At 36.8% G+C, this 12,165-nt stretch overlaps 1 protein-coding gene across 10 annotated transcripts in view; it reads right to left on the reverse strand.

Annotated features, from left to right (window-relative positions):
* cadpsb (Ca2+-dependent activator protein for secretion b) overlaps positions 1-12,165 on the reverse strand; it is a 102,482-nt gene that overhangs the window by 28,958 nt on the left and 61,359 nt on the right. For all 10 annotated transcript variants that reach the window (XM_007254365.4, XM_049479758.1, XM_049479761.1 and 7 more), the window contains exons 7-11: positions 9,458-9,569; positions 7,260-7,399; positions 6,762-6,828; positions 6,546-6,654; positions 5,037-5,249 (exon numbers count right to left, since the gene is read on the reverse strand). In XM_007254365.4, coding sequence (XP_007254427.2) covers positions 5,037-5,249; positions 6,546-6,654; positions 6,762-6,828; positions 7,260-7,399; positions 9,458-9,569 — 641 coding nt within the window. The remainder of the gene's footprint in view (positions 1-5,036; positions 5,250-6,545; positions 6,655-6,761; positions 6,829-7,259; positions 7,400-9,457; positions 9,570-12,165) is intronic.

Consider the following 12,165-nt stretch of genomic DNA (forward strand, 5'->3'; position numbering starts at 1 on the left):
TGGGTTGTGTGCTTGTAAAAATGGAAATGTCATAAAATCAGGAAGATTTTAGCAAGTTAATAGTATTGTTTTTTTGTTTATGGTTTGGATGTTTGAAATTTTGACTAGTCTATATATAAAAATAATAGTCAATTTTCTTTTTTTTAAGAAAAGTGTAAAAAGAAAAAAAATATTAACATCAATGTCAAAAACTATGAAGTTTGTATAGTTGCTCTTCCTAAACCTAGATGACTCTCATTTTTAATTTATGTACATTGTTTTTTACTGTTGCTGTGTTACAAAAAAGTATTTGTCAATGAAAAAAATCAACCTAAAAATAAAATAAGAAATAAAACCTACTTAGTCTGGCAATAGAAATAATTAAGCACAATATTTAGTCTGATCACAAAAGAATAACTTGATAATGATTAAATACAAATTGATGTTGTGATGAATGTGTTATTATGAGAGACAATATACAGAGAATGTGTGCAGTGTATTTGAGATTAAGAGAGTGTCAGCTCATGTTTTTGACACATAAACAGGTAGAAATGGTTATGAATGTGGTAGGAAGTGGTGACTGGACAATATAACGACTTTTTACATAGAAAGAAGACAGGACTCTAGAATGTAATTCTTTTAGCAATTTCCCCTTTTAAAATTTAATTTAAGCATCAGTGGCCTTTTGAGTTTAGAGTTTGTGTGTTATTAGAAGCAGAATAGTGAATAAATGTTTTGTGAAACGATTCATTAACAGGGCTTAAAACACAGAAAGGAGAGCTGAAATGGCAAAAAAACAAATAATTGTTTTTGTGTAAAAGTAAAAATGGAGAATGTGGGAACAGAAAATTAAAATGAAAACAAAAATAGGGAAACAAGAACAATAAAAGCTAGGAAAATTGATTAAATACATAATAAACAAACCTTTAAAAACTGCAGTGTAGTACGATTAATAAAATATGAAAATGTGCTAAACGGGAAAGTGACATTAAAGGAATGGTAAAAAGAGCATGAGGAAAAACAGGAGTTGCACATTACAAAAGAAATAGGGTGAGGGAAAAAAGAAATAAGCAAAATGGGCTTGAGAGAGGCTGTCTTATTGTGAACTACATCTTAATGCAGCTCATATCCCAACAAACATCACATACTTTAATTCCTCTATTAAAGACGATCTTAACAGGTTCATTGGATTAGGTTATTGGTTTATCTATTAATTTTCTTTAAACATGAGTGTATGTAAATGCTCCATGATTATCTACAATCACATGCGGGGAGTCCACTATGCTTTCCAATGTCATGCAAATAAACAATTGCTGATACATTTTCCATTTAAAGCTAACTATTTGCATTCCTTATTTTCTAGAAGCATTTGCAAGTTGACAATACTTGAGAAATTATCAGTGTGTTCACAACAATTGCTGAGCACACTAGCAAGCAAGCCACCAAAGTGGCACGCTAACAGGCTAGCATTACAGTTCTGGTGCAAGTACATGGGTTTAGCATGAAGCCAACAGAGGCCAAAAGTAGGTCATTCATTCTCTGGGAAAATAGGGAAATAACAAAACAAACAAATCCTGCCCTTTTGCCACCACCTAAATGGACAACGTGACACTTGAGTGCTCACCTACTCAAGCAAAAAATGGGCAATCAAAACAGAAATTCAAAATGGAATCTGTCACTGCTGAAGGTGCTATTCTGGGCCAAGCAAATATCCAAAAAAGGTCCAGAAAACTGATAAACATTATAAAATCGGGAGTATTTCATTGTAAAAAAGGATGGCAATACCTAATCCTTGGCATTGGCATTCGGAATACTCCACTTACATATTTGCCAACTCTTACAAACCAAAGTCAAAAAGACAGACAGTGGCTAAAGGCTAAAGACAACAGAACCCTCAAGAGTAAAGCCCTTCATATTCAGCTGCTATGAGCTATGATTTAATCTTTCAAATGTTACATCAGTTAAAGCTTCCTAAATTCCTAAATTCAGTCAAATAAGAATTCTGAATTTCAGGACAATTTGTCTGATTTTCACAGTTCTTGCAGAGCATCGTAACTCTGAACTGTACTTTAATATTTTATTAAAAAAATTTCACCTAAAGTGCTACAAGGTCATTGAAATTTAGAATTGGCCAGAACACAAACGTGTTTGGATGTTAAAAGCTCACGCAGCTGAAAGCATTCAACCCTGAATTCTGCTTCTATCTTTACTCTGAGGGGTCTTCTCACACCAGTGATATGTACTTTAGAGAAGGCAATTATGCAAATAAATCAACCATAATAACTGAGCTTTGTGATATTGAGAGAAGACTTAAAATTGCATGCATTCTAAGCCGGCAAGAAAAATGGAAGTTTTTATTTTAGACCTAAAAACCAATAAATTAAATTGATAAAAAAAGAGTCTACTTTGGTCTAAGGCATGAAAAGCGAGATTCGAGAGAAAAGGAAGGAGGAAGAGGGAACATAGAGAGTAAAAAAAGCATGTTGCATATGTCAGATAATGGTTTTAGGATTATCTGACTGGTGCTAGCTAACAGGGAAGCACTTACCCTTAAGTCCAGCTAGAAGACAGCAGGGTAAGAAGGGACAAACCAGAATAACATAAAGACTAGCAACAAGGCTGAAGGAAAAAAGCAGACACGAAAACCCTGACCCCAGTACAGCTGCACGACTAAAGAAGGGTACAAGCAAAGCATGAAGGAGGAAAAACACAACATAAAAACAACGACCTGTACCAACATGATAAGGCAGTCTGAGCTGGTGTGGGACAATGTCAGAGAGAGAGGAAGAGAGAGAGTAAAAGCAAAAGAGAGAGATAGAGAGAGAAAGAGAGGGAGAGAAAGAGAGAAAGACAGACAAAAAAAATAAGCAGGTGAAAGAGAGAAACAGGTCAGAAAGAAAGAAGGAAGGAAATAGAGAGAAAGATGGGGAGAGAGGTAAAGTTGGGTGTAATTTGTTTCTTGTATTCATTGTTCTGCTGCAGTTGTTTTTTTACAGGATTCTTTGCTCTATAATCCACATGAGCGTACTGGATTATGGACACTTACAGCATCTAAATGGAGAAAGATAAGCAATTTAATTTTACATGTAACACTGACTAGTACTGTACTGGCAAATACACTTACCTTTAGACATCCATATTTGAATGCGAGTAAAAACGTGTATTTACTGCCAGTAACAGCTACTACAAGGATTCTATGAAGGCACTGTATCAGTTAAAATACTGGAAGCATTGACAATTTTTTATTTATACTGTTGTGAGGCAAAATGCAAACCAGGGGTCTTACAAGACAATAGTTTTGCCTTTTTTTTCTCTTGTTGCTGTAACGTGAAGTCTTTGTTTTCTGTTAGTTTGTTTTTTTTACTTCTTGACACAATGTGAATCGGACAGTTTTCCTCATTGTGTCAAAATTTTATCATAAATAGACTGAAAGAAATTATTCCAAAATTACTGATTTCCATTGAAATTTGAAGATTCTCCTTTAAAGCTGTCATAATGGTGTTTTTGCATGACAGCAATGATATGTATGTTTGTGTATCTTTACTACGATCTTTTGCTAAACTCCAATTAGGAGAAAACTGAACTCACCAGAACCTTCATAGCATTCTAGAATCTGGTAAAAAAACAACTGCAGCACAATTTCAAGGTGTTGTCGAGTGCATTTAAACTGTGTACTGTATATGATGTGTGTATATGATGTGTGTGTGTGTTTGTGTGTGTGCGTCTGTGTGTGTGTGTGAATTTGTATGCCATTCAAAACCACTTAGGTGTGTAGAAGGTGACAGTGTGAAACATTTACACTGTGTAATAATGTTTCAGAAGGGTAAGGGTAGGGTCTGTGTTATAGTGAGGAAGTTGAATGGCATCAGCTGAACTTTTTAAGGAATCAACTGACCACAAGAAACATTCACATACTGGACAAAAATCAATGGAGAAATAACAAAGAATCTCTGCTGGTAGTTTTGTTTGTTGATAAATCTTTCCTGTTGCATCAACTGTATGAGTTTACTCATAGATGAATAACAAAACCCTATTTTTTTCATGCTAGACTGCCTTGAAACAACTCTTTCTAAGGGAGATTTGTTTTTTAAAAATGGTACAGACTTACAAAAACTTTACATTTCACTAGCTTTCAAAAGAATATTCAAAAATATTCTTCTGGATAAATGCTGAGGTTAAAAGATGCACACCAAAAATACAGATTTGTTTCTGAATAGCAGGATCTATTTTTAATTATTCTAAAATAGCTTAATTTGTAAGATTGCTTTGAAAAAATCATTCTTGCCTGTTTGAGGAAAAGACATTTGAGAATTCAAAAGTTAATCTTAAATCTTATTGATAATATATTTTGTAATTCTCTAATTCTAAAAGAATGCTTAATCATTTATTGTTTTAAGATGGAGCAGCTTTTATTTATTACAGATGGGTCTGAGTCTGAACTGTATACTGCTCATTTAAAAGCTGCATGCAAAGTCAAGGAGTAGGACATAAAGGGGGATGTCAAAATGAACAGTTGGTTCACTCTACAACTCTTACCTTCCCCTTTGCTACCACTGCAGTCTGCTAAGAGTGTAAGCTGGCATATGGGTAAAAGTATTAGTTTCTCAAATTTGACCAAGGTTTCTTAAATGATTAAATGAAATTGTACTTTTTTAAGGGATACTGATATCTGAACTTCTGGTGGTACAGTAGAACTCTGGCTTTAGAGTCCCTTGTGAAGTCAGATGCTCACTGTGCGAAGTAAGTGCAAACAGTAAGGCACATATTGTGTTGAATGTCATTGTGTATGCGTGCCCGTGTCTCCATATGACTCTGAGTGACATTGCTGTCAGTGCTTCCCCAGGGGCTGCAAACTTGTCGTGAATCAAGGTTAACACAAAGCACAAACCACTGACTGACATAATTATATCAGTTAGTTTGACATATATAGGTCATATATAGTTCAGTTAAAAAAAGCTTGCTCTGACTTTCACACAGTAAAGGTTGAAATAATAAACTGTGATAGTCTATGGGTGTGTAAGTAGGGGAGTGTATGCTTTGCCAACATGTTAACTTACAGAACTGAGAGATGGGCGCATCCATCTGCGCTGCAGCTCCACCCTTGGAGTTAAGTTTCTGGACCTGGGTAGGCGGTACCGGTTTGTGTGATTGGCCGGTGGCTCGGTACATGGCCTGCACCCATAGAATGCGGTCCTGCTCATCATCGCTGGCGAAGATCACAGTGTCGCCTTCCTTCACGGCATTAAAAAATGCACGACCTCCATCCAGACCTGCACACAATAGAGACAACACAGAAAAAACATGTTCAGGATTGTTATTTGAGTGGCCCTGTGAAATGCCACAATTATGAACTGCAAGGCAAAATTAGGTACAAGATAAACTAAAAAAACAAGACCGAAAGAAAAAAAAAAAAAAAGCTGATATACTATATCCACAATAAGTGTATGTTTAAAATGGGTCTCAGTGATAGGTGGTGTTTAGGTATTAAGACCAAATTGTTTGAAGTGGGTGGGTGGGTGCACTTTAAGGCACATCAAATATAGAAAAAAAAGATTACATCTGGGTTAATTGAGTTTTTCCTCTTTCATTTTTATTAAACTACAGAAGAAGACAGCTTATAGGCCTGTGTCTTTTTCTGAGTCCCTGATTGACTGAGCATCTAATGTGCAAGCCTCTCTGGAGACAAACAGCAGGTGGTGCTAAGCGCCTGATTAAATGCTGTCACCTTGCACTCATTTATTAATAAAAAAAAAGAATGAAAGAAAAAGAGTTTTTTTACCTTTATGTCTCTTTATCTTTATTATCTGCAGCTCTCCCTAATAACAGTTTCAGTAGTGCAATGATGAATTCTGTATTTATTATTTGAGCTTGGGCTGTGATCGTTTGCTTTTTATCTTTTTAAAATTTTCAAAGATTTTGTTTCATTTGAAGATTTGAAGAAATTCGTCAACAGGGGCAGGTAATCTATGTCCAATAACTGAACACCCACTGTTGAATTTTGTTCCAATTGTCTGGGTATCTTTGCTACAGCAATGCACAGAACCATTCTGGCTGTTCTATTCTCGGGTGTTTTTATGGTAGTGGTAAGTGGCACTGTAACCATGCATAACATATAAAAACAGCAAAACAAACATAACATTATTGGTACACATGCTAAGAGTTTAAGATCATGTTTTTTGTTGGTAACTGTGGACATTTGTCCAAAAAAAGCTAACTCTTGGTTAAATGGCTCCAAACTACCTATGTAGTGCACTATGTAGCTCAAAAAAATTGTCTTTCATCTATATAGTACATTATATGTATATTATTAAAGGCTGTGATACATTTTTGTTGGGTATAACCATTAGCATGTCACTTAAAATACACTTTAAAAGAAGCAGGAAGTCGTTCAAGGTGTCTAAATACAATGCTGAGGTGTATCATGTTTTGTAACCACTTGCATGATGATTGTATAAATGTTATGTGGCCAATGGAAAAATTGTCTGTCTTGTTATTAAACACTGCATAATAATGTACATGGACATGCTGCTGCATTTCAGTAATTAAGTACGCATGTATATAAGCACCTGGCTGTGGGTCAGTGTAATCCACAGTATAGCCATCCAGCTGTAACAGTTCCTGAGGCTCGGACTTCTTCTCCCGATAGCTGCACATGGCAAAGGTGTACTGACTCACCTGCAAGAAAACACAACAACAGCAACAACGAGAAAATATGATTATTTCTATGGATAGTACTTTCCAACTGTTCTTTCTATAAGATCTAACAATCCCTGTTCATTTACCTGGACCAATACAAAGAATCGCTTCTTCCAGCGCTTCCAAACATTCTTCCCAAAAGCCCACAAGTACCTAAGCAGTAAAACACAGGATAAGAGAAAGAACCTGAAGGACACTCATGCCATGTATCTGGAGAACAAGGAACATTTATTTTTGATGCAATATATTCATATGATATATTGTCATTGTCTAAAGAAAAATAGGAATTGTAGGGCAGGAGGAAAAACACTCCCTAACTTTCCATTGAAGTCGATGTAAAAAGATTTAATTCCAAGTAATAGAATTTCTAAGCAATTCTACTGGTCGATTCTAATCGCATTCTTATACAGTGTACACTAATACAAATAATGTGTCAATGAGATACATGTGTTTGATTGGACAACGATGATATCAAAAACACACGTTCAAATTCTCCACTCACAACAACATATTAGTTCAACAAAAATTATATAAAACATTTATGAATAATAAAACATCCTAATATAAACTAATGCATTCCTCACCCGCATGCCTTCATGTTCTGAGGCTTGTCCATGCGAATAGCCAGTTTGATCTTCAGGTCTTGGTCGGGGCAGGCCTTTGTCACTGTCATCTTATGCAGCTCTGACTGCTTTGGACTATTAGGTGTTGGGTGAAGAACAACCTAATCAGCCAATCAGAGAAAACGACAGTATTTAGTGCAGTTTTACTTTGAACGCTCAAGTCAGAATGGAGGGCTGTAATGGAAGAGCATTTTGCTGCCATGTTCTGTCCAAACAGTTTTCACGCATGCAGCACTGCTAAAAGGATAAACAGGTTGCAGGCGGGATGGAGAATATCCGGAGTGTGGGTGTGAGTCGAGTCGATGTGAACATATTACTTTTTCCAGTCAGCATTTTTGGAGAAATTCTCAACACTCAATTAATTTTCACTCATCCCCCCTGAGCGTGGGGAGGCTGAGTGTGCTGCTGCTCCTCTGGCACCTTATCAGAGTTGAGCGAGTTTCTTTCTCATTCTCTCTCCCTCTCTCTCTCTCTCTCTCTCTCTCTCTCCCACACAGTATTTTTTTTGTCTGTCTCTCACTCTTTCATCCCTCGTCTCCAGCTACCCCTCCCCTCTCCCTCTCTCTGATGAGTTGGCGTAATCTTTCTCTTTGCAGAGTTAAAGAGCTTTGAGACGGCTGCCTGCTTCAGCCTCAGAGGAAACATATCACACAGTCCTGTCAGCAGGCAAGGTCAAAACGCAGAAAGCAGCGTCTAGTCAGGCTTCAGCAGTGCATTTCCTCAATTTGTGAGGCTTGTGTTCATTTGTGCTGAGGTATCTGGGCTGATGCTAAATAAGTGTGCAGAACTAACTAAACTGAAGTTGTAACTAAGCTTGAAATAAGTTCATATTTCAAAACACTGATATGTTGTATCATAATATCATATCACTGTCAGCCCTGATACTGTCAGCCTACCTGCTCCAGACTCTGCACTTGTCACTAAAGACTCCGTTCCCACTCTCCAAGCTACTGATTGTTTCCACCTGTTCTCCCCTGTATAAATACCCCATCCGTTTGCCTTGTTCTTGAGTAATAAATCTAGTTTACTAGCTCTTCTACGACACATTTTCTTTGTATTTGTCTCTTTCTTACCAACCTATTTTTTGTATCACCGTTTATTGTATTTTGCCCCGCCCAGTATATTGATTTTTTTTTTTTTTGACTTTGTCTTGCTGGATATCTCATGTACGACCCTGACTACAGGTTTGCCTGACTACTCTCTTTGGTGTGTTGTTTATATTTGCTGTCCTTTGGTTACTGCCCCTACCTGCCCCTCACTATTCTTGTAAGCCTAGTTCCTTAAATTTTGTAATATGTATCCGCGAGTGTCTGTCTTGTGTCTAATCTGTGTGACACTGCTGATAAAGCCGTGGCAGGGTAGCTCGGCACATTAGGTGAAATAAAAGAATAAGGAATTGCAGCTGCCTGTGTGCTACTATTATTGATGTGTGCACATTATAGGAATCCAATTAATAGTGATGAAATACTCCTGAAATGGCCTCCACGTTCACTAGCCTTTATGTGTGCAAAGTATCTACAGTGCTAAAATTTCATCCGTTGACCTCCATCTGACCACAGTATGTCCACAGTATTCTGTTACAGTTTTCTTTGAATCTGCATCTAAATAATTAATTAATATTGATTTTCCTTGAGAGTCATAAGAGGGAAACAAAACGTCAAAGAACCAAAGAAATGTGCCTGCTATATATTCACATACATACATTGTGTGTGCTGTGGGTTTACCTTCTTTACAATTAGCTTTTGGGAGCTTTTGATTTCTTAGCAAGGAAACAAAAATGTGAAAAAAATTAATAATTCAACATTATAACTGATACTATACTATACTATACTATACTATAACTTTAGTTTGGACTTGATGTATTTAACTGCAAAATGCACAATATAATATGCCAGCAAATGAAAACATCTATAAATTATCTCACTGCAATGGAAGGTTCTTTTTGAAGTTGCTTGAACATTATCTCAGTAGAAATGTCCAGAACTAGCATAAATAATGTAATAATATCTATATGCTTTTTCTCATAAGTACATTATATTGTTGTGATGCTGCTTGTTTTACGTCAAATGCCACAGCCCGAGAGCATGGAAAGACTGTGCCATTTGGATAAAGCAGGAGCGCATGAAGAACAAACAGACAGAGGAGAATCAGAGCCTTACCCTGCCCAGCTCCTTATCCTCCAGGGCCAGAACTCCCGTACTTTCAGTGAACAGTTTGACTTTGACCGCAGGCAGAGGATGTGTAGTTGTGAAGTCTCCTTGAGTCCCCCATCTGTAACACACACACACACACACAATCAATTAAAAAAATATCTGCAGAGCTGCAGGGCTTTCCTGAAGTCTTTCTTTCGACAATAAAGAACATATGAGGTCAAGCATCAATAATTCCTATGGGATGCAGTGGATCAGGTAAACGTTTACTACATATTAAAACCATCAAAGATAACCGAATTGCTCATATGTATTAATCATATACATTTGCGTAATACAGAGCATTGTTGATTACAGTTTAACAAGCACAACAAGGGTATATATGTGACAATGAACTGATAAACCCTGGCTAAGGTGAACCTAGTGTGTTACAGCATAAACAAACTAAATCAGTTACTCACACAATGATTCAGAATCACTGGCTTAGTATATTTCCCTGGTGTTGAAATCAGATACAAAAAACGTCAGGAAATACGATTTCGGGCCACATATCATTGGTTCTTTGATTATTTGAATGATTCACTTTCAAGCCCAACTACCCTTAATCTGAGATTATAATCAGTTTTTTCTTTGCCAGTTTGGCTGTTTCCCCTCAAGAAACACACCCATGTTGTAGAACGGTTTTGCTACTCTGACTAAGGGAGCTGTACCGTCTGGAATGTGGCATCAGTGCCTACTCTTTATAATTTGTCAAGGTTTTAAATCATTCCAAGATGATGAATTAGCTTTAGAATGTCTTCATAGTGCAAATAATCCACTCTTGCAATGCCCTCCCCCTCTTCCCTGCTCTCTTTCTGGGATATCTAGGTCCATCGGTTGATCTCTCCCCCTATCTGCTCTCCACCTCCAGATATTTCCATTCTACATGCTCTTTTCTCCACCTCACAGATCTATCTTCATTCTATATGCTCTCTTCTCCCCCTCATTCTTGGTGAAGCCTCCTTCTGGGATGAAGAACAATAAGAGGCAGTCAGGTGTGTGTGTGTGTGTGTGTGTGTGTGTGCAAGAGAGAGATACTGCAATAAAGAAAGTCAATGTGAAAACAGAAGTGAGAGGAAGAGGTGAGATAAAGAGAGAAAGAGAAGGAGAGAGAGAAAGACATATATAATCCTTTGAAATGATGGTACTGCTACAGTATGCAGCACATTTGAATCGATTGTGGTATAAAAGAAATATCAACACATAGAAACACATAGGACACATACATGTCCAGGAGCATTACTACATTACTACATTTTGGAGCATTGCTTTGAGGATCTGATTGCATGTAGTGACAAAAGTGTACAAATTCGAAGGGTCCTTTACTTTGGAACATCTTTCTTTGACATTTAGCCCACTTAGAATGAAGCCTCGACTTTGGAATGCAGCAGCTATAGTGTATCTAGTGTATTTATAGTGTATGGTTGGGCTGGGCAATCTTGTAAAAAAAATCAAAACCTTGATATTCTGCTTATATTTGAGCGATTCTTAATTACGATGTATCTTACCTTTAAAAAGTTATGTGCAAGCTATTGTTTCATTAACATTTTATTTATTTGTTTATTCATTTATTGATTGATTCATTGATTTTTTCGAACAGTAAAAAAAATTGAAGGCAAACTTACATGTAGCTTTTATATTAAACACATTGCAAATATAACTTCCTGGTTTTTAGTTAAAGAAAAGTGTAAAATATGAAACTATTGTTTCTAACAGAAGCAAATGTCTGTCTTCTGAGATTCCCTCTGACAGCTTCTAAATATAAAGATGTACAATCTCCATTATTCCAATTTAAACATAACATTAAAACAGCAATTCGATTAATTCAGTTGATTGATAAACATTGATTAACCTCCCAGATGTCAATGTAAAAAAAAATGTTATTCCAAGTCATCCTGAGAATTTCCACTGGTCATTTTTTTTTAAGGAAATTTAGTCACAATTTAAAGAATAGCATTCACATTATGTTAAAAAATAGTTTTTAAATTTTGAGACAAAATCACAATAACTCATGATTTTACACAGTGCAAACAAACTCCTGCATAAGTTACACGTACTGCACCATTATTCACTCAGATGATGTGTTCTGATGATTTACTCATACACATAATATGTTCACCTAAGCCACCATCCATCATTCCGTCTTAGAGCACATACAGTATACATACTCAGGCTCTGAGACGCTGTGCTGGCCTAGTAAAGCCAGGAACACGTGACATCTTCTGCTGCCGTGGAAACAGGCTGCACGTGTCGGAGACGGCAGTCAAATGAGACTGAGAGTGTGCGAGAGGGAGAGTGTGTGTGTGTGTCTATAAGTGTGTATGTGAGTGTGCATTGTGTTTTATCTTCATGCAGAGAGAAAAAAGTCTCTGAGCAGTTTAGAATCAGGATGGGGTGCAGTCAGAGAGAACAATATCAACACTCTTCAAATATCACTTTTAACCACATGGGGGCAGGACAGTGACAGCTACTCATTTGGCAAGAGTCCATTAAATAGTTTACAGGGCCATTAAAAGCTGTCGTAAAGTTAAAAGATTAAAGAACTGGCTGTAAAGAGGAACTAAAGCAGAACTGATGTTTGGCATAACTGGAAATAGTGTTAACAGTTGTGTAACAGATCACTTTTACTTTGGCATGGTCTGTTTGTGTATTTGTTTGTGATGAACAGGTCTCCCTCT

This window comes from Astyanax mexicanus, chromosome 5, assembly GCF_023375975.1.
Source record: "Astyanax mexicanus isolate ESR-SI-001 chromosome 5, AstMex3_surface, whole genome shotgun sequence".
Lineage (NCBI taxonomy): Eukaryota > Metazoa > Chordata > Actinopteri > Characiformes > Acestrorhamphidae > Astyanax > Astyanax mexicanus.